General features: G+C 41.5%; 1 protein-coding gene across 1 annotated transcript; it reads right to left on the bottom strand.

Moving 5' to 3' along the window:
• Nucleotides 1-9,466: 9,466 nt before the first annotated feature.
• LOC139215235 (Y+L amino acid transporter 2) lies at nucleotides 9,467-24,262 on the bottom strand. Its single transcript, XM_070846136.1, has 12 exons — nucleotides 24,201-24,262; nucleotides 21,029-21,406; nucleotides 20,659-20,834; nucleotides 20,070-20,212; nucleotides 15,318-15,443; nucleotides 14,742-14,886; nucleotides 14,258-14,381; nucleotides 13,061-13,164; nucleotides 12,791-12,887; nucleotides 12,497-12,646; nucleotides 11,647-11,830; nucleotides 9,467-10,410 (listed from the first exon to the last, which is right to left on the bottom strand). The coding sequence occupies exons 2-12, from the start codon at nucleotides 21,155-21,157 to the stop codon at nucleotides 10,316-10,318; spliced, it is 1,473 nt and encodes a 490-aa protein (XP_070702237.1). The 5' UTR covers nucleotides 21,158-21,406; nucleotides 24,201-24,262; the 3' UTR covers nucleotides 9,467-10,315.
• Nucleotides 24,263-26,647: the final 2,385 nt, after the last annotated feature.

Raw genomic sequence — 26,647 nt, 5'->3', positions numbered from 1 at the left:
GGTGCTTTATTTTATCATAAAAGAACCTTATTCTGATGAAATATGTTCTTCAATGAGTAAAAGCAGAACTCTTTGATTAAACAATAAGTTAACAAGACCAAGCATACAATAGCAGCTTTCAGTTTTTGAGACTCGATGCTGAGGAAGTATTTCAGTCTGACCCCGTCTTACTGTTTGATTTGTATTTGTTTTGTTTTATTTTTACTTGATTCCAACTGATTTGCTTTTTTTTTTCTTTACTGTGAAGCACCTCGTGACTGTGAAAGGTGCGACATGAATAAACGTTGCTTGGTCACAGCAAATATATTTATATTATGTTAAAAGACAGATTTTAGCTGAAAGCGACAAACTCTCCCACAGCAATGGAGAGTTGAACCAAGGCCTTCTTCCCAGTTCATCAGCATTTGAATGTTTCTTCTCATCAGTGAAGCCAGCATGAGTTTAACTAAGGTTAGCATCTCACTCTCTTGCACGCAAGAACACACACACGCACTCACACACACAATTATATTAGTCTGGCATCCTTCTGAGGGGAATGGACACTCAATGAAGCCACATCCTGGCCACCATGAAAACCCAGGAGTTCAACAGAGAAGCACAAAGAAGAAACTGGCAACCCAGTGACATGGGAACCATGAGCTCATGAGCGAGTGTTGCCATATACTCAGAGGATGCCAAATCTTCCAGCCTTGGCCTTGAGACGCTGAAACTTGCATAAAGTTTGATCAGTCAGCCTTGTGCTATTCAGCAAGATCTTCTCATTTGTGTCCCAATGAAATGAGTGAAGCGATGAGGTGGTGGGAGGTGTTTTTGTTGCCTATAGCCTACAGTATGTGTGGTGTCTGATAGCAAAATGTCTGAAGACCTGACAGAGACTCAGTGATGATCTGGCAAGTGCACAATAAATCCCCAGACAAGAATCTGGACACATATAGAAAAGAAGAAGAGACAGGGCCAAAGGGGACAGGAGATCAAATTCTTTTACGCCATAAAAATACTGTAACTGCTGTAACCTTCGTCAAACAAATTTGTCCTGCTCTGCTTCATTTTTTGTTTTTTGTACAAGTCACAGAATTGTCCCGCTGCAGTGGGATATTAAAATAAGCGTCTCCATTGGAAATGAAAAAACCAACCTCATCTGCTTATTGTAACCGCATTCAACATATTTTTGAGCATTTTCCTGGTGTTGACTGTGCTGTGACTTCTTTAATTTCCACCTGTAACAACAACAACAATGTGCTACTTCATCGATTATTTGCTCTTTCCATTATACACGGCTCAGGCTGGGCTACAGCGCAGCACTGTGCAGGCTAATAATTTGTGTCTTGCTCAAATGTGCTTCAGCAGTTTGAAGGTTTGATTCTGAGCTCCCAACATGGAGCGCCAACCACCTGTTTTTATACCCACTTTCACTCTTATAAACCCATTACATCAGCTGTCCAGCAGCAAATGACAGAAAGACCAAGTTAGCAACTAGCTTGAGAACACAGCGGAGCATTTAACAGCTAATGAGCCAGATGTTTCTCTGAGGAGTTGGTGGAGACCAAAACAGAGCTCAAATAAAAAAAACGACGGAAGGTGGACACAAACATGACTCCAGAGAACATCACTCTTTGTATGCTTGATCAACTTAAAAGGCAACAATATGTCAGTGCTGTGTTTACAGCTTGTTTCTGCTGCCCCCAAGAGGCCAAAAAAGCTATTGCAGCTATCAAAAAACATTTTCTCATGTCTTCTATCCATGTGGCGTATTTAGCCACATGGATAGTTTTGATTTTATTTGGTGATCTGTCTCTGAGATTTCTGAATTCTTATTCGCGGTAAGCACCATAAACGAAAATCCCTTCACATTATTGAGATAGTGGCAGAAATATCAGACACAGGAATGCCAGCACCTGAGTAAATAAAAACAATACTATCTGCATGGCTAGATACACCAGAGGTGTCAGAAACATATTTTTCTATAATTGGAAGAACAAATCAGCAGTTCTTTTTTTTTCTAGTATATTTTTGATGGATAGAGTATAGTATAATGATAGCAGGAGCTCATAAACACAGTGATCAGTGTGTGAAGATACTGGCAGATATGGAAAATTTGCTGTCAAACACAAATAGAGATCAGAGCTACAGCAGAAATAAACAAGAACAACACATGCCCTTCTTCTCAGTAAGATGCAGGCAGTGTATTATTTTGTTCTCTCCTCCCTCCGTCTCTCACTCTCCCCTTGTCTTTCTCTCTTTCCATTTGTCTTTCTCTCTGTGTTCATAAGCAGCCCACGCAGCAGCCCTGCTTGTTGACTTTATTGTGTGAAATTGCAGAGAAAGGGCCAACATGATTCCACGCTCACACGTGCCGTGAAAGCTTGTAAATTGAATTCCTTTCAGAGTGAGAGAGGGACGGAGAAACGTGCAGATAAGCAGGAGAGGAAGAAGAAAGAGAGAGATAAAAAGAGGTGTGCAAGAGAAATAAAGGAAAGGAGGAAAAAGAGGAGATGTATTAGTGAGCCATGAGCGAGACAGGGAGAATCATTTCCAGCTACAGCTGACAACTGGAAAATGAGCCGAGGCAATATGTAATCTCCTCTGATGTAGTTTCACATCCCAACGCCGCCTCCTGCATCAGTGGCAGCAGAGGCTACAGTAGTGAGGAGGCGCGTTGCTATGGAGTGGGAAGATTTGCAGAGAGTGAGCACCATTACAAATCTGGTTGGAGAGAGGAGAGGCAGGGGGATAATGAAGATCTGGAGGGAGGGCAGGCAGATATGGGGGAGGGAGGGAGGTCGCAGGGCATGAGGACGATAAGCGAGAAGAGAGGCTGAGGGAGAGATGAGAAAGAAAGAAAGCAATAAAGCAAATGCAAGAGGGGCAAAGGTGAGGGACAGGGAGGTGCGGGAAAGAGGGGGAACAGCAGGAGAAAGGAGAAGAAAGATGTGCAGGCAGGTCATAGAAACACAATAATACAATCTGGTTAAGTGTTTTACTTTAGTCAGCTCTATTGTGGCTTCGGCTCCATTTAAAGTAAAAAAATCACAGGCTGGCAGATAATGTATGACAGACATGTGGTTTTACACATCACATCAGAAGAAAGCGAGTATTTGTCCTTTCCAGCCTCTACATTATACATAAAATCAGTCAGATGAGTAGCACTTTGCCCTCAGCTGGTGCCAGAGACAGGAGGAAGAAATTGCAATCTTCAGAGGAGGAGAGCCGTTTTCATCACATGAAACACACACTCGACATTGTTGAGAGGAGCAGAAGTGCAATCTTTGAGTTTCTTCACTTCTCTCTAAGCAAAGCAAGTACAGTATGTGTGTTGTGTATTCACTCCACTTTGTGGTGAACTGAGATGAAGACAGTATTCAGCATTCAGTGTCTATTTTATCAAACTGTGGGGGCCCCCTACTGGTGACTACTGGAAGCACAAAGGTTTAGTCAGTATGAAAAGAGACGCAGCAACTGTTGACTTCCTATTTTTTAAATAAATTACATGGAACAATTTGACACCTTCGGTGGCCAGGTGGTAAGGCGTTGGTTTGTAAACCAAAGATTATGGGATCGACCCCCATCCATACCTCTAAAATGCTACAAAAATCTGTAAAATCAAGCTCAGACTGTGAACAGACCATCAAAATGGCAAAATGACATATTTGATATTACTTAGAAACAAATGCATAAATCCAACAAGGATTCATGAGTAATATTATAAGACACCATAAAGGCGTGGATGACTAGTGTTACATTACATTGCGTTTAGCAGAGGTGCCTTAGATTTCTCTTTGCCTTTCACTGTCGTGCTCAAGGACACTTCGACATGCTGGGAATTGAACCACCAACCAAGTGATTCACAGGTGCCACCTGACTGCCAAACACAAACAGCAAGACCAACTTGGAGTTCAGTGTTTTGCTCAAGGACACCAAAGGAGCCAGGAATCAAACCCACAACCCTATGATTAATGGCCAAGGCCCAACCTCCCCAGTGTGTCACCGTTCTCTTACAATTTTAGGATCAAGTTTCCCGTCAATATCATTAGGAGCAGCTACTGCATATCACATCCACGATGAAAATGAAATGTGGACCAAAATAAAAACAGTCCTGAGGAGACAACCTGAATATAACTGCAGTTTATCTGCACCAGTAAAACAACAAGGTGTTATGAAGAACAGTGAATATCACCTTCATGCTGTGCATTTTGACGCAGAAGAGAAAATAAAAACCCAGAGGAACATTATTGCTACCTGTTAGCTGGTCAGACTGCCATTAGGGTTCTTCTGGTTACCATTATGAACAAGATGAGGTCTTACTGTGGCTTCTTTCAACTTCCTGTTTTACACAAGTTACTGTTTAAGCCTCAGAAAGCTGATGAAACCCTATGGCTTTATTTTTTTAATCAGTATTTTGGCGTTACTTTGATGTAGTCATCCTTTTCTGATGTGCTTGGCAGAGCAGTTCATATCAAAGATTAAGAGTGATATCTTTTTTCAAAAATGTTCTAAAATGCAATTGTTACACATTCAAGGCCTCAGCTCTGTGGTGACTACTGGTAAAAGCCTTCAACCTCTTATTAATAAATACTGAGACAATCAGCCACTCACAGACTTCTCCAGAGGAAATAATCAATAACATTCAGCCGAGTGCTTTCTCTTTGAAGGGATGCTGTTGGTGACAGTCGGATTAAAACTGGTTGGTTGGGAACATGTTTTGTAGCAGAGAATAGAAACGACTGAAAGAGAATCAATGAAATTATCACATATGACTGAGCCATATTTGTTATAGTCTTTTGGGACAATGTCGCGGGATGGTTTAGGCCTAGTCAGCCCAGTATTTCATGGTTGGTTTGGTAGGATCTTGAGTACCTCATGTCTGTGTATTGGCTACTGCACAGATGTAACAGAAGGAAATGGCTTATGTTACTAGACACTATAAAACACTAACTGCGTCACTGCAGCTGAACATTTTGACCCCAGTGCTCAAAGTTCTTCAGAGTATTTTAGCTAGATTTTAATGCTTTAATGAGGTTGCTGCCTCAGTATGTTGCCACATATTTGCTTCAATTTGAAAATCCAACAAAATTAGATAAAAGGAAGCCAATAGCTGCCTTTTTCAAAGAGCAGCCTGATTTTTTGTTTCTATCACTAGTGAGAGTATAGAAGTTAAAGTCTGAGGAGAGTTCAGGAGTTTATTTTAAGGTATTTTTCAGGAAGCACAGAAGATGTTTAATAATGCATCATCCAGAGCAGCAGAACATTTAATTTCATCTCCTTTTTACATGAATTCTAGACAAAATGCAGCGCGTTTTCCCATTAGTAAAGTACCGCTCTGCTCCACCCCGTGTGGCAGTCGACTACTGATGGTTATCAGAAGCCACCTGTGAAAGTGTAACAGGTTTCAGTGCCTCTGTTACGCAACATTCATCAAATGCCATCCACACAAATTGAATTCTTACACAAGAATTCTCTCTTAAAAGCATCAATATAACAAGCCTTTGCCCCGTCATAATCACTCAGTCGATCAGCGGCCCCTCCTGCCCCCCCCCCCGGGCTCAAACAACCTAATGTTGAACACAGAAGCATCAAGTCCATCACGCACACACATATGCACTCTAGACAAACAACCAAACACAAAGCTTTCATGCTTTGTGAAGAACTAAAACATCCCATTTATCGATCCCCAGAGAGAAAAAAATAACTTTGGTATGCTTCAAACATATCCTCCTAAAAGAGTGGTGATAGGACGAAGACAAAACTGCACTTTGCTCAGGAAAGAGGTTGTAGCTGCTAAATCCTGTCAGCTCAGCAACATTCAGACAACAGCACCCACTCCATTTCCATCGATCCAGACTCTTAATGTACTACGGTGGTATGCACTTAACGCTACACACACATACGCTCTCACTGTGCGCATGAATCCACAGTTCACCATCACCAGCCAGCAAAAATCTCAAACAGGCACAGATAATGTACAGGTTTAATCAGGACATTACAGTTTGTAAGCAGCACCAGACCCAAATAATACATCACTGGACCCACTTGGCACGGCCATGAGTGCTGTAATCCATTCTCCCTACAATCTGATCCTACACAACCAACACAGATGCTGTTTCAATAAAACATTCACCAATCAAGTCTGATTCAACAGACTGCAGTGTCAGCTGACCTCTGCGTGTGAGCCATGGGAATTATAGTAAAAGTTTCCAAGTTTCAAGAGTGGGTCTTCATCCAGAAGTGTCTCAGTAATATTTGTAAAGCAACACAGAAACGTTTAGCATTTTAAATTTCGTATGCAGGCACTTCCATTGAATTTGACCCAGTCTGACAAAACTGGTAGTAACCAGGTCTGATGTGTGGTTTGCAAAACGGACATTAGTCCACAAATGTGTCCAGATTTTATGATTAATGCAGTCAGACGCCATTAGAGTTTATGCTGTGAAATTACATACAGCCTGATGTATAATTTCACCCCAAAACTCAGAACATTTCCCACATATGATCACGCTCAACATCAATCTTATCTGACATGAAATCCACTGTGGGGGATGCAAGTGGTGCCTGCTTGGCAGAAAAAGAGGGAGAACCACTCACTGAGCCACATTACTAATTTAAAACACAGAACCGGGGGGATTTCTCTGTATATTTACCTGTGTAAAACCACCGAGTGCCATTAGAAAGAATGTGTCTGTATCCACTTTCACTCCACTTGACAAGGCAGAGAAGACTTCACAGCAGCACTAATACAATTAAAAGAAGACCCAGAGGAAACAAAAGGCAAACTAATAAAAAAATCAAGTCTACGGTGCTCTAGTTATTCAGTGTATCTTAGTGATCATATTAGGAAGTCAGAACCGGACAGAGAGACACTTACGGTTGAGCTCCCTACGGCAGACATGAGGCCTCCAGGGTCGGTTTCGTATCCAGTTCAGGCGTCGAGGCAGCTCCATGATGCCAAGCTGGAGCCAGTGTGCAACGGGCACTCACCCATCGAAGAGCAGCACCCTGGTGCTTGTGCCCATCCCCAGAACGAATACTCCCTCCAGGACATTAGTGGTGCCAGGTGCCCCCTCCGCAGCCTGGACCTTTTAAAGCTAATAATTCACTTTGTCTGCAGCCTGTCCTCCGCTCTCTGGGAGAAAGAGAGAGCCGTTACAGTAGCTGTTGTGGTGCTCGGCTACATTTCCCCTCCACTGCTTTATTTTTTATGCATGAGTCAGTGGAACCCAACTCCCTCTGTCTTGGGGAGGGACAGAGGCAGGCCTCTCCCCAGGAATGAGCACCTATTGACGGGCAGCATCTGAAGTGAAGAGTGCATACCCTGCTGAAATGTGATGCCTGTGCACCAGAGCCCCCAGGGAGGCAAGGTGGATGGATGGACAGGAGGTGGGGCTTGGCCAGCCACCTGAGGAGGAAGACGGTCAGTCAGAGGCACTGAGACATGGACAGTGTGTGTACATACAGGAACACGTAGCATCAAGTGTCAACAAATGTATAATGAGGCAAGCAAACAAATATAAACCATGTTTCAGTTAAGATTTCAAAAAGCATTGAGACCACGACCTCTAGTGGCTGTGAGCTGCCTGCTGGTACCAGAGGTTCAGGACATCTACTGTAAGTTTCCAGTTCAGGCAGGGTTGGATAAGAACAGTCAAAGTCACTTAAATGCACATTCTGCACTTGCCTTTATTCAAATAAAGCGCTTTCATGTCTCAGTCTGGGCAAACATGAGTATAGCTGGGAATTTGTTTATCCAGGTCCACAATATGATAAATAAAAACAGTCAACAAATCACACAATTCTACAAATACACAAAACACAACTTTGTCACAAATACGTCCCACCTAGAAACGACACATTTGGTACCCAAATACATGTTATACTGCGACATTCAAGTTTTCTGAGTATATAGTAAAGTGGAAACCGTGACAATATATGGAATTACATTGAAAATATTGTGTGTTTCCTGTAGATATATGGCGGTTTCCTTTAAAACACACACGCTCAAACAAAACGAACTACTTTGGTTTAAATGACGACTTGGACCCCAGAAAAAGCAACATTAAACAAATATCTGTGTGCTTCTGTTGGCTGGTGTTGTGGAGGTGCTTGTCTAAGGCCTGAATATTTTCAACGGACAGTACACAGCCCTTCACTACAACATCTGAAGCTGCTTTCGTGATTTTGTAGACCGAGGTGGTTAATTTGAAAAACTGAAGAAAAAAAAAAAAAAAGGCAAATCCTACAGCAGCGAGTCACATTATTATGCTCAGATACTGCACACAAAAGCTGCATTACACTTAAAACACAGACGGGGCCTTTTTCGGACCACACTCACAGAAGGCACGTACAGTTCATTAGGACCACAGTACACTTCAGACACTAATGTTTGGCTGGTTTCTACCTGTAGGTCAAAACATTACACTTCTAATTTTCTCACCAGAAAGCTGAGACACTTTGCTATGAGCTCACTGTGCTCGGTGAGCAGAAAGCCTGTTTAAGACCTTTGGTCACGCACACTGAATACATGGTCCAAGTGTGTGACAGATTCAAAAGGCAACACTACATATCTTCTTTGTGATACAAACTTAAGACAAGAGTGGGTAAAAAGATAATAAATATCAGCCGCATGTGCACATCAGCATGATTGATCCTGAGCTTTGTCTGTTTTTCTTCAGAAATGGTTCTTTGTAGACAGTCTGGCAGGTGCACTGACCTAGAAACAATCCCATGAGTTTAAACTTTTAAAACCTGTTGAACATACATAACACTAAAGCTTCGCTCATCTCGCTCAGTTTGTGTTTATAAAGGGCTGAAAAAAAGAGAATGTAGTGATGGTAACACCATATGGACAGAAACTGGGGGTTAACGTGAGCTGCCACTAGGAGGCACCACAAATCAAATACAGCACTGAGGATGGATTTAGCTGAGAGAAGAAAACAGTACAGATGCATTACTGCTGCGGAACAAAAGCAGGATGCACATGGCAACAGATTTGTGATCTTATTCATATTAGGATTAGCACTTGTAAAATAAAGTCATTCAAAGTCACCTGACAAGCAAACAAGCTTGTTCAAACTGCAAGAAATAAAAGCACTTCTGTAAATAACCTCTTCCTGTTTCTAAACTACCCTATTATTATTATTATTATTATTATTATTATTATCTGTTCATTTGGTCCTTCGGTTCAGTAAGAGAGCAGAATAAAGCTTTTCTATAACAAAAGGCAGTTCGAAAAGGAAAAAAATTCAAAATGTGCAAATTTGCCACAGTTTACAGAGGTCTGTCAACAAGTCCAAGAACAAAGGGTGTTTGTTTTTTTACATTGTCTGGCTGCCATACTCATAAATCTATTACAGATACATGAGTTTTGAAGTCAAAGTTCAAACATCAACTGTATGAGTACCAAACACTGGCAAATCGCCTGTCAGCCAATAAAGGCTCAAACCCTTTACACACAGGCAGTGGGAGGGAGTAGAGATTTGAACATTTCAGCATTTAATCAGCGGTCAGGACTCACCCCATTGGGTCACGAGGAATCAGAATTGAACATTTTTTTTTTTTTTTTACTTTTTTCAATCAGTGCTTTGTGCTTGTGAATTTCTGTGTAACTTTATGATCTTAAGGCCCCTAAAATGTTCAGATAAGATGGAAATTGGCTGGACTGGTTGTATTGGCCGCGATCTTGTGACATTTGCAACCTGTGAGGTGTCACAAGCTTAAAAAACGTTGGGAACCACTGGTTTTAACCATCATTTTCCACACGTTCACCTGAGCTCCACTAAACTTAACACCAACATGAGAGACCTGCTGCAACATATTTATTGTGTTTTGGGGACATACTGGACACTTTTCTCCACCTCCACCTGTGTATTTTCTGTTTTGAATAAATCTCCTCAGGCAGATTTCCTGAGACAAGTCCTTCTGGATCAGCTTATTAATTTCCATTCGTTGATGTGTCACTCTATGGCTTCCAGTCAGCTCATGTGCTAGTGTAAGTTGCAGTGTGTGGGCACGTGTGGAGGAAATTGCACAACCAACACTGCATTGTGTCTTAACATGTGAATGTGCACAGGTTCCACAGACTTATAGTGTACAATGTTATTTGTAGGAGGGTTAAAAATAAAAATCCTGCTCCTTTATTTCTATGACCCACGTGTGGGAGAAGAGGTGTGTTGAGCTCACCTCTCCAGTTTCTCCACCGTTCTTCCTTTAATCAACCAAACTGTGCTCATCTAAATCCTGATTGTCTGCAGCTCGTAGCTTCCTTAGTTTTCAGTCTTCTTCCATCCCTTCATAGAACAGTTCACCTGAGTCCTTTGTCACTCCATCATTCAATCTTCTCTGGGTCTATGTTGTCCAGGTCGATATCAGGCGAGGCCACACAACACATGCACACTTTTTGGGTGCCCAGAGAGATCTCATCTGCAGTGACAGAAAAACAAAGTCAAAGGTCACACTCAAGAGATCATCTTTAAAAATACAGTATACAAATACTCGTATTTGTTTTAGAACAAATTACTTGAAGCATTATTCATTCAAACATTTTAGATTAAGGGTTAAAAGTATTAGGGGTAGGGGTTTTTAAACCAACACTATAGGACCCTGTAAAGTATGTGTGCTCTATAGTACAGTGAACTTTGAAACACTAATCTCAATCACTCTTTAGCTCTTAACACTAAGCAGAGGAGTTTTTACATGTGTTTATGGCAGCTGGTTTACATGCAAGTTAAGACAACTAAGCTTCTTTGAGCATTTATCCATAATAATATCACACAACCACATTCATTCACAGGGAAAGTTTACTGCTTGTCTCCCAGGACTTATTCTCCGAGGATGTTATTGGGTCCTAAGAAATTCTGGTAACAATGTTGCTTTGCACTTGCAATTCTGTTCAAATAAAAATACACAGTGAAGCCTCCTTCATTCACTTAGGAAATTCAATTTGAGTTGAACTGATTAATCAGCCAGGTCAACACTACTGCAGATGTATCTGTATCAGTGTTTGTGTCGGCTGATAAGTAACAAGAAATAACAGTGAAGAAATGTGGAACTAATTTTGAGGTAATTTGGAAACAGTGACACTGTGACATAGATCATCCTACAGAGAGCACTGACAAAGCACTGGAAAATGTCCTGCTCAGTACGAATCTTGGTCACAAACAAATGTTTGAATGACCTCTAAGATTGTTTATGCTGTGTTTGTTAAAACAAAAAATTATGATATATTGTCATTGTATTTTGTAAACCACAAAATATCAGTGTCAGCCTATCCAGTTGGGCTATTGTTTCACTGTTACTTTACTGTACTTTTTAGTTTATGTTTGTACCTTAATGTTCAACACAAATTCCATAACAGCTAAGCTAAATCAACCTCCGAACCTACAGTCAGCTGCTCACAGGATTATCTGCCGTGTTTTCTACAGACTGTCACTAAAGAAAATAATTCTGCAATGCTGTTTGTGAAATAAGTTTTTCAATTCAAACATTAACAAAGTCAGACATGTTGGTATGCATAGGTTGAGTGCTCATGAATTCTATAATATACATCTAAATATAAAGTGAAAGAGGGAAAAGTGGGTCGTCCAAAATAAACATGGCCACTATGTTGGCAAAATGGCTGCTATGTCATGCACAGCATCACCAGTTGAAGCTTCTTACTGAGCATTTTTCTGATGAAGGCTGGTCTGGAGCTGGACGGCAGGTGGATGCAAAAGTAGTAGACTGGTGCACCGGACAACGCCACAGCAATTCCCACCATAGTGTTGATGGTGTCACTGTAGAGGGGAACCACTACCAAGAATATGCTGCACAAGCAGAAGACGATTGGGAAGAACAAAGACAGCTGCAGGAAATGGAGAGAAGAAAGGCAGAGGAGGACGATGAAGCAAAGGAAGAAAACATGGAAGTAGAAAAGAAGAATAGAGGCAGCAAGAAGTTGAGGATAAAAAAAAAGATGGGTAAAACTTAAGGCAATTACATTAACAAATACAAATATTGCTTTAAACCATATCCTTCTGATGATTCAACCCTTGAATGGCTTCGCCAGTATATAGTGCACTTCTGTAGCAAGAGAATTTAATAAGCCAAGTTATCAGATTGAAAACATTAGTGGCATTTACCATTGTCATATCTCATTACTAAAAGCAAAGGCTGAGGGTGGTCAGGCCTACAATGGAGGCACTGTTGATGGGTAAACAAATGTAAATAAAAGGTCAAAAATACAAAAATACAAACAATGGCTGGTTTAAGTTTCTAACAACACCATATGATTCAGTAGTTTCAAGGTGTCGACAGACAGAATGCACAGCAATGACAACTTGTCATAAGTGCGTTACCACAGACACGTTACAAAAAGAACATTAATGATGCTTCTTTTCTCTCTCACTGTGTTACCGGTTTGAACTAAATGTCATGTCTCTACACGGAAACACGTACGTGTGCCTAGAAGGTGGAGTTACTGTGGCCAGTAAACATCATGTGAGCAGCCAGGTCTGCATCAGTGTTTTACCTTAACAGGTCTGTGTAGATCAGGAGCTTTGACTCGAAGGTAGATCTGGCTGGCTATTGACAAGCCGATAAACAACCAGTAGTTAAAACTGAAGTAGTTGATCAACTGGAAGACGTCAGGCACAGACAAGTAGAACAGAGACATGGCACCCTGACAAGAAGAGAGGAACCACATACAAAAAACATGTTTGAGTTGCATAAAAAGAACTCATCAGGGACACACGCACCCTGAGGTGGTGACAATAGCCAAATCCGCAGTTTCATTTCAAAACCCAGAAAAATATTTGACACTAACATTGAAAAGCAGGGCAGGAATTGGGGTGAAACGCTTAATGTGGATCATGCACAGCACATTAGGTAGGTGGCCTTCTCTGGAACCAACAAAAAACAACCTGCAGGACAAAAAGAAATAAAAATGAAAACACGCCACCATGTTTGCTCATAGTTTTGCTGATATTCTAAAGTCAAAGCATTGCAGGCAGAAATAGCATTTTGTAGAATAACGTTAAATCAGCATTAGGGGACGTTAATTGGAGTAGCTTCAGGTGTGCTTGTATCTACAGACCTGGAGGCAGCAATGATGGAGGAGTTGAGGCCTCCGTAACAGGAAATGGCCACAGACAGAGGGATCAGCCACCAAGCCCAGCCCAGCACCTCATCTGCAAACGTCTGAGGAGACATTCGACAAAGTGGTTACTCTTCACATGAATTTATTGGTATGGTATGTGTTAAGATAACAGTGAAAACAACTGATTACCACATTACCTGAGGAGAGATATTTAAAGCTGTAAAACACAATTCTAATCTTAGGTTTAGCAATAACATGACTTAAGTGCACTACCGTGTGCCAATAATTAAAAGCTAATTTTTTTGCTAATCTCAATTTGTAAACATCCCCACGTGTTTCCTGCCATTTGCCTGAGGTCAGTGTCTGTGTAAAAAAGTCAGTGTAGTTCATAAAGAACTTGCTGTGTACTTCTGGCTACCTGTAACTTCTGCTTTTGATTCCCTACTGTTTGTTAGTTTCGTGTATTAAAACTAACAAACCTCAAACATGAGGTGATTTTTGGATAACTCACCTATTATAGCTAGCTAATCAATCAAGCTGTCAGATGAAATTGATGTCTGAGGTAGCTTGTGGGTGTGGATCTTATGTGTGCGCGAAACTTCTTACTGATGGTTAATGGTTAGAATTCGGTGAACTTTGAGGATCAGTCAAAGTGAATAAGGCTCTGGCGGGGGCTAATTTACTACGGGGACTCTGGTTGTGTCCCTTGATTTACATTTAAGAGAACGCCCAGCGCATGGCTTGCTGGACCATTAGTAAACCATTATTAACCATTAACCATTAAGATTATCAAATGCCATTGTCAACAAGCCCGAGAACAACTCTTCCTCCTCCAATGCACTAATCACATCATCAACTTCCCCCTGTTCCTGTGCGAAGCGCTAATGTCTTTAACTAAATGAGGTTCCTGTCATCATCTCGACTTCTGCAGTCACAGATGACCAAAAGAGAATACCGAAGCAGACACTAGAGCCAGTGGCTGCCAGCCAGACTTAAAGAGATGACAGCAGAAGACAGGAAGGGAAGATCAAAACCTGCTGCCCCTATGAGGCTGAGCAGATGCTGTCAATTTGGTTAAGTCCTGTGATGCACTTATAGCTACATTATCATGGACACGGTCAGCCTGCGCATATACAGCTTCCTTGGTGCCAAGGAGAATGCACTAAAGTTGGGATGATTCCTTCACATACTCACCACAGCAACAGCGTCACTGCTCAGCACTTTGTCTGCATCCATGACGACGTAGTAAGCTATGTTGGTCAAGATGTAGATCACTGTGACGATGGGCATGGAAATGGCGATGGACAGGGGCAGATTCCTGCAACAGAAAATTGAGAAATGTGGTTTTCATTAACTTAAAACTCTCAGTTGTATCTGAAGTATTTACAGAAGAGTGATAGGAAAAATAACTGCTACAGCACAAACCCACGTCCTACCAAAAGGATTCAGGTAGAGAATCTAGATTGTACAAATTTTGACAGTTCACATGTGACGCACAACGTTTCTATGGGGGAGATGATGGCTTAATGAAATGTGTAATTCACAAGTAAGACTGCTGATGTCAGATTTATACACCCCTAGATTCACAGTGGGTAAAGTCATGTAGTTAAATAAGTCTCTGCCATCTAGCATGAAAAGCACTTCTTGTAAAATCTTTCTAAAATACAGAACCTCGTACCTCTCTGGATTTTTGATCTCCTCTGTGATAAAGTTGAGTGTGTCCCAGCCAGAGTAGGAATAGAGCGCTGAATAGAGGGCTAGGGCCATGTCACCTGGGTTCAGCTTGGAGCCTTTGAATGAGTCCTCAAAATTCTGATCAAAACCTACAACAACACATTACATGAAATCAGTACCCAGTACGCTGGAATGTTTTACTTTAATCACGCAAGGCTAAAGCTTTCCTGGACATTTAATCCAGCTGATGCCTTGGTTATTTTTTATATTTCCAAACTTTGATAGATAATATGCCCTGATTACCAAATGCTTACATACACTGTAAGACGATACATGTCTGAGGCAATTTAGTCAACAAAAACATACCTGGCCATTAATAACAAGCACATACATTCCAAAACATAAAACTAAATACATTTAGAATTTCAATACATCTATGTTTAAAGAAGACGCATAAAATGTATAAATACACAAATAACTAAATAGCGCAGTAGTACTTCATCTCTTCAATTTCCTGCAAAGTCAGAGCAATAGTTTTATCACACAAAGTTTGACAGACGGAGACTGTAGGACATCCTACCTTGTCCCAGCTTAACCAGGCCAGTAATGATGATGACAATGAGAGCTAGGACCTTGGCTACGGTGGAGATGACCTGAAGAATAGCACCCCATTTCACTTTCATACAGTTCACACATGTTAGCAGACCTGATGGGGAGAAAAGAGTGAGAAAACAGCAGTTAAAACAAAGTTGTTGATTTATTGATGAGTTTTAATTTAGATCTATGATTTACAGAGGAATATTTTCTATACTGAAACAGTAGAAGTGGGAATACATACATTCTTTTATCAACTTGAAAAATCAGTTTTGCTCTGTTTACATGTGTTAAGAGCACAAACCCTACTGATCCAAGGTGTTATACCAGGGCCTTTAAGAACTGGATCTCCACCAGATTGTATTGTTGATCCAATTATATCATTACATTTCTTCCTCTATGATCTGGGCTGCAGACTAGGCACATAACACCAAACAAAACCAACAAGTTGAACAGCTACTTTATTCCCTTTGTCTTGTAGGATCACATACATTTTTGGGTGGCAATGTACTAAGCACAGTAGCCTTAGGGCAGAGCTAGTAGGAAATCAGCAGGTATTATGTGAGGTTAAACACATATCCCTGCGCAAATAAGTGCAATGGAACCACCAAATCAAGGAGCTATGTATGGAAAAGTCCCCATGGCTAACCACTTGGAAGTGTGCCATCTAATTAAATGGAGTATGCATGATGTAACATGAACCAGTAGCGCCTTTAACAACAACTACAGAATACACATTAGCTCTCAAAACATTAAAAGCATTTATAAAATATGGTGCTTTGTAATAAAAGGACCCAGCTGAAATGATTAGCCAACTAATTAAGTAGTTGATTGACAGAGAATAGGCAACTATTCGGATAATTTCAGTAATTTTTCATGCTTGCTATCTCTCAAATGTGACTTTTTTTTCTGCATTGGGTAATACTTTGAGTACATTTTTACAGTGTATTTTTTTTTCAGTCTGGCCATGCGATCGAGACTAATACATGCATAGAACGTGACATTCTATTCCACCCTCCTGCAGTCTGTGCCCCTATCTGAAACCCCCCCCCAGAAAAAAAATCCTAGACTCGCCTCTGTCAAATAGAACGGAATAATGGCGAAAAGGTTAGGTAAGAGAAAAATTGATTCAGAATGCAGGGTATTTAACCTGCAGTGGACAAACGATTATTTTTTTGTTCAATGCAAAGAAAAGGCTGTTTGTCTCATCTGTCAAGAGGTGGTGGCGGTATTCAAAGAATACAATCTGCGCCGACACTATGAATCCCGTCACAAAGACAAGTATGATAGCTTGCAAGGCCAAATGCGAGCAGACAAACTCTTAAAGCTAAAAAGTGGGCCGTTAGCTCAGCAGAATACATTTGTACGCCAAGCTCAGCTGAACCAGTCATCCGTTCGGGCCAGCTTTCGGGTTGCTCAACTGATAGCAAGCAGCGGTAAACCTTTCACTGATGGAGAGTTTGTCAAGAAATGTTTGAATGCTGTCGCGGAGGAGGTGTGTCCCGAGAAGAAAGATGTCTTTAATGCCGTGAGTCTGTCGGCGAGTACAATCACCAGATGCATTGAAGAAATTGCAGCAGAAGACGAAAGAATTTGACTTTTTCTCATTAGCACTGGATGAGAGCACGGACGTGCAGGACACAGCGCAGCTGCTCATTTTTATTCGTGGAGTTAGCGCAAACTTTGAGATGTGAACACAAGAACTTTGAGAGACTGCTCATATGAGTCATTTAAGTAAGAGATTCTGCTCTGACAACTAAGCTGAACTTTTACCTGTTAAGATTGTGCATGGCACAACAGAAAGTTAATGTTCCATGGACTTTTTTAGGGTTATTTGATTTTTATTGATTTCATAAATAGTGTAATTTTATTTCATAAATAGCGTTATTATTTATTTCCTGACTTTATTTTTTCTGTGAAGATCCCAGAAAGGGTTATTAATATTTGGTTATGTGTGGCTTTCTTCACTTTTTCTGTTACAAACTGACCCCGGCCCCCCATCAAAGAAGGGAAAAGTTATGTGGCCCTCACAGGAAAAAGTTTGGGGACCCCTGCCTTAAAGCTTCCATTTTGAAAGTTTTCAGTATTTTGTTTTAAGTCAAGTGTTGTCTCATGTGAGGCAGGTGTTTTTGGAAGTTCCAAAGAAAAGAAAAGTGTGGTATGATTATTTCAATCCATGTCTTAATTTAATTTACAGAACAACTATGCTATTATGATTTATACCATCACCATGATACTAAATTACATATACTGTGATAGAGGATTTTGGCCACATTGGTGACCTCTAGTTTTGTAAAAGTAATAATAATAATTGCTTGAATTTATATAGCGCCTTTCAAAAGACCCAAGGACGCTTTACAGACAAGACAAAACAACAAGACTAAACAAAACAGAACAAAAAACAACAGATTAGCTGCCAAAGGCCTGGGTGAACAAGTGTTTTTTAAGAGCCCACTTGAAAGAGTCCAAGGATGGAGCATGGCAGATCTCCGTCGGGAGAGCATTCCAGAGGGTGGGGGCGGCCACACTGAATGCTCTATCCCCAAAAGTCCGGCTCCTAGTGCAGGGGATGGAGAGGAGACCTGTGTCAGAAGACCTCAGGTTCCGTGAAGGGGTATGCTGGTGGATGAGGTCCGTTAAGTATTGTGGGGCAAGGTTGTGGAGTGCTTTGTAGGCCAGCAAAAGGAGTTTATAGGTGATGCAGAACTTAACTGGAAGCCAATGTAGGTGCATGAGGGTGGGGGAGATGTGCTGCCAAGGCTTGGTGCGGGTAAGAACCCTGGCAGCTGAATTCTGCACATACTGTACGGCGGTCGAGGATGGTATGGGAGACTGTGTCAAACGCAGCAGAGAGGTCCAACAAAACAAGGATGCTGATGCAGCTGGAGTCAGCAGGGATGAGGAGATCATTGATGATCTTGACTAGGGCTGTCTCTGTACTGTGATGGGCCCTGAAGCCAGACTGAAGGGGTTCATAGAGCTCATGGTCGGACATGTGTTGTTTGGCAACTGCTCTCTCCAAGATCTTACTGAGAAAAGAAAGATTGGAGATCGGCCGGTAGTTGCTCAGGTCATCAGGGTCCATAACAGGCTTCTTCAGGATAGGTGTGACTGAGGCGGTTTTAAGAATGGTAGGTACAGTCCCAGATTCGAGTGAGGTGTTAATAATGTCTGTTATGATGGGGCAGAGGGTAGGAAGGCAGGCCTTTACTGATGCTGTGGGCGTGGGGTCCATGGAACAGGTGGAGACTTTGGCCTTGGTGGCCAGCTCACAGACCAGGGAAGCATCCACAGGCATGAAGGAGGAGAGGAGGCAGTGGGGGAGGCATGCAACTGGGGGGGGTGATGTCCTGTAGCTGGGGAGTGAGAGAAGTGGTGGAGGCAGGTGCCAGGAGCTGCTGGTGGATGGAATCCACTTTTTCTTAGAAGAAGTTGAAGAACTTGGAGCAGAGGTTGGGAGCACCAGAAGGGCGGGGGACACTGAGGGGGCGGAGTAAGCGGTTAATGGTGGAAAACAGCATTCTGGGGTTGTTTTCCTGGGTCCCAATAAGAGTGGAGTAATACTGGGCCTTAGTCCAAGAAAGAGCTTCCTTGTAGACCTGTACATGGTCTTTGAAGGCCAGGTGATGGACAGTGAGGCCAGTTTTTTTTGTAGAGCCTCTCTAGCCGTCGACCAGTGGTCTTCAAGGAGCGGAATTCAGGGGTGAACCAGGGGGCAGGACGGGTGAAGGAGAGAGTCCTGGTTTTGAGGGGGGCCAGACAGTCGAGACTGACAGTTAAGGCAGAGTTGTAATGGGCCACCAAGTTATCCACCGTGGCGTCAGGAGGAGCCATAGTCAAGTTGGTCACTATCAGGGTAGATAGCGCTGGTGGACTCATTGTTTTAGTGTTCCTAAAGGTGATGGTACGCTTATGACGTTGCCTAGGGAGGGAGGCTGGGACAGTGAAGATGATGGCATGGTGGTCCGGTACAGCCAGATCCAGGCACTGCAGATTGGTGGGCGGTGTGCCAGTGGTGCAGACGAGGTCCAACGTGTGACCTTTGGTGCGGGTGGGGCCTTGTAGATACTGCGTGAAGTTGAAGCAGTCCAGCAGTGACAGTGAAGTACTTCTAATTAAGTAAAAGATCTGAATACTTCCACCTCCGCCAACACCAAAATAACTTAACAGTGACTGATTTTATTTGAATCTGTGGTTTTCATGACCTCTTAAAGCACCAACTATACTGGATTGGCCAAGAGTGTAATTGAGCATGCAGGCTAAATTAGGCATTTATGGTAAATGATTGGAGTTTAAATGACCAAAGGCATCCTATTTTGTTCTTTGTTCCATTGCACAGTGTCTAAACAAAAGTTTCCTGATGCACCTTGTGGCAATAGAACCGCTGAGCAGCATGAACAAATGAACACCAGGCCACTCCTTCGGTTAACGATATCCACACTGAGTGAGTGCTGAAAGCAGAGCCACTCTGGGTTGCATCTATCTGGTGTACTGAACCTTTACAATTTATCTTATTGGTTGAAGTTGCATGAACTGCAAGAAAGGCTGTTCTCTGATCAAACCTTCCTGCCACAACAGCTCCACAATGACACACTCACCCACACCCACACAAAAACACACACCCACACCAAAACCACACAAAACCACACACACACACACACACACACACACACACACATCAATGTTTTTGTAAAAATACAGCGGTTAACTAGAGCCCCTAGTACAGGGAGAGCCTTACATATGATGACGGCAGCAATGAGGCGGACGGCGTCATAGGGGGCTGAACAGGTGGGGTAGAATGGCTGGACCAGGTAGTTGGAGAAGGTCAGAGCTATCACTGCCTGACAGGCTGGCTCGACTATCATCAGCGACGTCCACAGTCTACAGCAGAATTAATTAATCTTAGTTAACATAAGGCATAAATATTACATATCTTTTGTTGAACATAAGTGAAATAACAATGAACATCAGACTTTTGTTACTTTTGTTTGTAAGGCTGCTTTTAAAATCATTATTTACTACATTGAAAGGATGAGGATGATGTTAGGATATAATAGACCTAGAGCAGAAACTGCATCTATTGTACCGTGTTGTATATCTGAGATGAGACATACAGCTGAGAGGATTTACAGTTTACTGAATCTGATCCTCCTGTTTAACCCCTGGTGAACTCTTTGTATGCCATATGGTCAAAATCTCATTTTAACCACTTTGCGCTTCATGAACTTGAAAGACAGAACATGTGGTATAAGTACTGAGTTTCTATCTCATGTCGTTTACAGGATCATGTATTAAAAGAACATGTTTACAGACAAGCAACTACATACCGAATAAAAGCCAAGAAACCTCCAAAGGCCTCCAAAATGTAGGCATATGAAGCTCCAGATTTACGAATGGTGGTACCCAACTCAGCATAGCACAACGCTCCAAACACAGAAAATATCCCTCCAATGGCCCACACTACCAGGGATAGGCCAAATGAGCCTGTGTACATCAGAACCCCCTGCAGGACAACAAATGAGTAGAAAATTAGGTCTGGTGTATATTCTATTCTTCTATTCTATATCTATACTCACCAAGTATAGATTTAATAACGTTTGAATGACAGTATGCATTTTACAATCAAATCCAAAAGAGCAATTGACTAGTTTTTTTAAAATCAGGGCAAATAAACTAATTCAAAGGAGAGATTCTGACCTTAGGCGAGACAAAGATGCCGGAGCCAATCATGTTTCCCACGATGAGACAGACCCCATGGAGGAGGGAAATCTCCTGCTTCAGCCGCACACCGCTGCCCTGAGACGCCGAGTCAACGTCAGCAACCATTCTGAGGGATTTACAGCCTCAACTCGGGACGCAACAGGGAAGTGACAGCGAGAGATGAAGAGGGCAAACTGATCCCTGGCAGTGCCAGAAACTGAGACGGGGTGAAAGAGTAGAACAACAAAACACTGGAGAAATTTAAAGGAGGGGTGAGAAGAGAAAGGGAGAGGGGAGTGTCACTGGAAGGCGGAGACTATGCCTGTCTCACACAGCCATTGTTGAATCTGAGTAGTGATTCTCCACTGGGATAATCTGCAAGAAAAACAAGAAACACAGAGTCATTGAAGTGCTTTAGACAGCACATTATTTTTGCCAAAAACAGAGGAGTGAATGATCCTGATTCAGTGTGTCACTGGTATATACCCCTATGTCACCTAATGGAAACTGATGAGTAGGGACTTTCAGGTCAACACTCGATAGTTTGTTACATTAAAAATTAATGTATTTAATAAATTATGGCCAGGACGCAAGACTTCACACAACAGAGGCAGCATAGATTCTTGCTTCACAAACAATGTTCAACTTTGTATCAAAACAATGTAACAATCAATACAATGTTTCACAATGTATGTGAAAATGAAAGATGTTTAACATTCCTCGTGCTGCCTGCACCGAAAGCTCCCATGAGCTCTCCAGTCTTTGTTCTCCAGATGATGTGACATTTAACGGCTCTAGGGCTGCTGTTTGATTGAATAACTAACTTGGTAAGAACATTAAAATAATAGTAACATTATTTTACACATAATTTTGTGGTTAAATCAGTTACAAAGGCCATAGAGCCAGCGGATACAGACAGAGGGAAGCTCTGGGTGCAGGAGACATGGAGGAAAGTTAAACACTGGTCATTTTCTACCTACATTGTAATGATAAATAACTGGTTGAAAATCAGTAAAGTATCCCTTCAATGACTTTCTAAATTTATGAGGTATGTTGGATCTAAGAAGCAGCGAGTCAAGGACAAATCTGCTACAGAAACCAAAAGCCTACATCTAACCAGACTGACTAGCCTGCTACTTGATATCTTTCACAACAAGAGACCAAACGGAAACAAGGCAAAAATGTATCAAGTTTACATCATCATTGCACAACTTTGTCTTGCAAAACCAAACTAATCCAAATGTCTCGCCTCCGATACCTTGACGGTTCAGGTGATGAGGTGCAGTAGGACTTCCCTGAAAACTGAGCACCCAACTTAACCATTACTTACTAAACTTGGCTGTCTTAAAAGCAGTTGTATAAACAAGGTGAAGCAGTTTGAACAAAAATGGGACAATGACAACTACATGGATCTGTGCTCCAAAAAGACACCAAACATGTCTTTTTCTCCATAATGAAACTACAGGAACTTACTAGAAGAAAATTGTTAACAGTTAATACGACAAAATGTGTCACTTAGTATATTCCTTGCATCTGGCATTTTTAATTAAAAATGTTGCTTCTGGGAGCACGAGCCTCTGGTGACGTCAGTATCTGTTTGTTTTCTTTTGCCAGTGATTAGATTGTGTGTAGATCTTTGGGCTTGTTTGAGATAGCAGGAAGAAGAGGAAAGGTCAGGTGCCCTTTCAAACTACATACCAGTTGGTTTTTTTTCTTCTTAAGAATGTGGCCAAACTGCACAGACTGAATTTACATCTGACTGAGATCCAATCTAGTGTTAGCAGATCAAGCTCCCGATGTGCCATGCTGCCTTTGAATCACGGCAGCTCTCAGACCTGCGAGCACTAACCTGTCTCAGGCCAGATGGAAGCAAAGTGCACTGAGAGACCCACAAACTGCTACTGCACTACTTAACCTTTACACTTATTTGTTAGCACCTTATTTGCTGTTCCTCTCCCGTTGAATGCTGCATTGTTTACTCATTTTGTTTAACATCTCTTCTTTTAAATGTTCTCTGGTAAATATAGTTTCAGAGATGTATGTATATATATAAAGCATACACCTTTGCCTCGAATACCTTCAGTGAACAACTTCTATCAGTGTGGATGGTTTATACTGCAGGGTTTACCTGCAAATAGCCACATCTTTCACATTAAGTTAGATCACCTGCACAATTATTGATTTAAAGACCATTAAAGCTCAATTGTGTCTATTTCATATCGATCAGAACATCTTAATTTTGTCAGTGTGGTCAGTCAACCCCTTTGCCCGTGACTACAGAAGACACAGTTGTAACAAGTCAGTGAAGGACAGGCGCCATGTGTCCCATTACTTGGCCAGTGAAATTACACGAGCATCTGGTCTGTCTGTTTGAGCCAATATGGCTGCTGCAGTTAAGTGTCCCCGTTCACGGAAGACATATGTGGAGGAAATTATTATACCACACTACATTCATACATACATTTAATGTTTACATAGCCTCTGTGTTCACAAGCAGATGGATAAGCTCAGTAATCTAACTATAATCAAGTGATTCAACTGTGCTGTTACTGTTGCAGCAAATTCCTCATAAAGAAACAGCTTTATCTCATAAGACGGACCCAAGTTTTTAGTTGAAAAACTAAACCCACTGCAGTCAGAGCGCAAACAGGATGGGGACGTGAAACATAGACAGGGACTACTTTGCCACCACACTGTGTTTCAACGTTGAAATGCATTGGTGTGACATATTAAAAACATAACACTAATCGATGCAGCTACGCCGATCTGATTAACAGTCACAACAGCCTGTTTATCCGCTCTAACGCACCGAAATCACCGCTAGCTGTTAATGATTAGCGCCACATGGACTGATAGCCTTGTTAGCACTGGCCTGATACCAGTACACACATTAAGGATAGAGGTGGATCCGTTAAAGCCATAATCTAACATTAAGTCACTGGTTATCCATCTCAAGAGCATCCAACGCGTGTGTGGCTAACAGGGCTAGCGGTTAGCTAACTTAAGCAACTGATACAATGATGCTAACGTCAGTATGCGGTATTTACATGTGTGTTTAAATGATGGCGGTTAACATCTCGCTTACACGTCATTTAAATAGCCTGAGACGTGATTTTAAATAGGAAATACTGCGTGTATTCAACACTAAAATGTTAGAGAAACTAGTTACCTTAGACTGTGCCGTCTTTTTTTCCAGTGAAGAAACCAGCAAACCACATACCACCGCCTTTCAGGATTCTGTGGCCAACTTTGGCTACTCCATAGGCGGCCAACATCTGCATCTAGCTCCGCCTCGCCTCTAACCGCCGGCTGGTACCGCCCACTGACAGATAATTTAACAACCAGTGGAAGATAAAAACACGAATACGTGTTTGCTTTATGTTCAATTGATGGCAGCGATTAAAACGTCGTAAAAATAGCAGGAGAATCACACGCACTAATTCTATTCACCTACGGGTCAGCGCATTGATCTAATGTTATATTTGAGCGGTGATGCGGTCGCACAGGTGTACCGCTGTGAGTTGGTCGACGGCCTATAATAATGTTTTATTTATGGCTGAGCTCTCTGTACCTAAATCTCCTCAAGAAACACATATTTCTTCAGAAATGCATTTTATTCTTTTTTTTTTATTTTAATTTTCATATTGTCTTTTGAAATACAAGTTTTGTTGCTAGGCACATTTCTTCTTGTAGCCCAGCTTGAATTATTTTATTAACTTTAACTGTTCACAGTAGTGCAGCATTATTTCAAACCCCTCCTGAATAATCCTGCTCTGGTTAATCAGTGGCTATTCATAAGGTCACATTCTTGACATCTACGTATGGTTTTAGATAAACAGTAGCAATGTAACTGCTTTGTTATCTATGCAAACACATGCCTCTTGATAAGGACCATGTCCTTTGGGTTAGTGTGGACTGTGGTGGTACGTTGTGTTGGTTATGGTCTCAGACCATATGGACATCATGCGTAGAGTCACTTGTTGATAAAAACCAGTACAAACAGGCCGATAAGTGCAAAAACCTGTGAATGAAACTGGTCATATCTTCCGGATTGTTTCTCTGGTTGCAGTTTGATCAGCAGGGCAGACAATGAATGACTCTACACTAATACTGAAGTTTTCCTCAGCATCCCTCCAGTTCATGTAACTTGAGATTTGCTGCCACCTAGTGATTGTTGTTTAATGATCCCACCCTTTTGGTGAAAGCTATGACTTAACCATCAGTATTTTCTGCGGCTACAAAGAGGTGATAGCTGGTATGATATGGCCGGTGAACTGTGTGCATGGATTATTTGGGATGCTTTAGGTTTCATTAGATAGGCTTTATAAAGACTGAGCCACTGCTTCAGCCTGATTATTCACATTACACGGTCAGGATTGCAGGGGACTACACCTCTAATCTAAAATTTGTAAAGATTTAAAAAAAAATAGACCCACTCTAGATCCAAATGATGTCCTTTTAAGAGTCACTCCTCTTTCAGCACCACTGACATAGATGATCCTTACCTGCTCATCATCACAAAAACAGAGGGGGAAACGCCCACACTGCTAAGAGGCCTGAACTCTGCAACACAAGGCGACATCGAATTAGTCAGGCCTTGGGTTAAGAGAGGCCCATCAAGGGAGTGTGGTAGTCAATATGCTCCAGAAGGCACATAAATGCTCATTACTGACCCAGTGTCAAGCCAATCAGATTATATGTTAAGCCTTCCTGTCATGAAATCCAAAATAAAGCCTTTTAAAGATGGTGAATCTTCATGTATTGATCTTTGGCTGTGTTCTGGGGAATGACACCATTTGTTGGGCAATTTTATCGTACCAAATACCACAGAACAACAAAAACTGTGCCAGGGGTTTGAGGTGCAACATCACCAGAAAATGTTTTTCTCCCTCAGACTCGATGTGGTTTAAACAAATAGTAACCATCAATATTAGCTCTATGCTTTACTGTATCCTACCCTGCACACTCCTGTGTAGCATATTAGGACTGCAACTAATGAATATTGCCATTATCATAAAGAGCTGCAACAGTTGACCGATTAATCGATTAGCTGTCAATTATTAAATTAATCCCCAACTATTTTGATAGTCGATTGATGGTAGTTTCTTAAGAAAAAAAATGTCAGTCTTAAATGTGAATATTATCTGATTTCTTTACTCCTCTATGAAGCAAGAAACTGAATATGTTTAGGTTGTGGACAAAACAAGAAACATGAGGATGCCATCTTGGGCTTTGGGAAACACTGATTGAAAATCTTCACCACTTTCTGAAATTTTACAGACCAAAAAACTGATTGATTAATCAAGAAAATTGTCCAAACAGTAACTCACAATGGAAATAATCATTAGTTGATGTCCTATTATCAAATGATCTGATGATTTCTCTCTAGAAATGATTGTCTGGTGAATAAATTGTCAGAAAATCGTGAAAAATACCAGTGACTCACAACTCAGTGTGATATTCATATTACTGGTTTTGTTCAGCCAAATATCCAATACCAGAAGATTTTCAGTTTGTTATATTCGCTTTAAATATGACGATTAATCAGCCATCAAAATAGTTGCTGACTAATCAGTTAATCAACTAATGATTGCAGCTCAACATTATATATTAGAG

This window comes from Pempheris klunzingeri, chromosome 16, assembly GCF_042242105.1.
Source record: "Pempheris klunzingeri isolate RE-2024b chromosome 16, fPemKlu1.hap1, whole genome shotgun sequence".
NCBI classification, from domain to species: domain Eukaryota; kingdom Metazoa; phylum Chordata; class Actinopteri; order Acropomatiformes; family Pempheridae; genus Pempheris; species Pempheris klunzingeri.
Note: the sequence above shows the minus strand (reverse complement) of the source record. Positions and strands in the feature narration are given on the sequence as shown.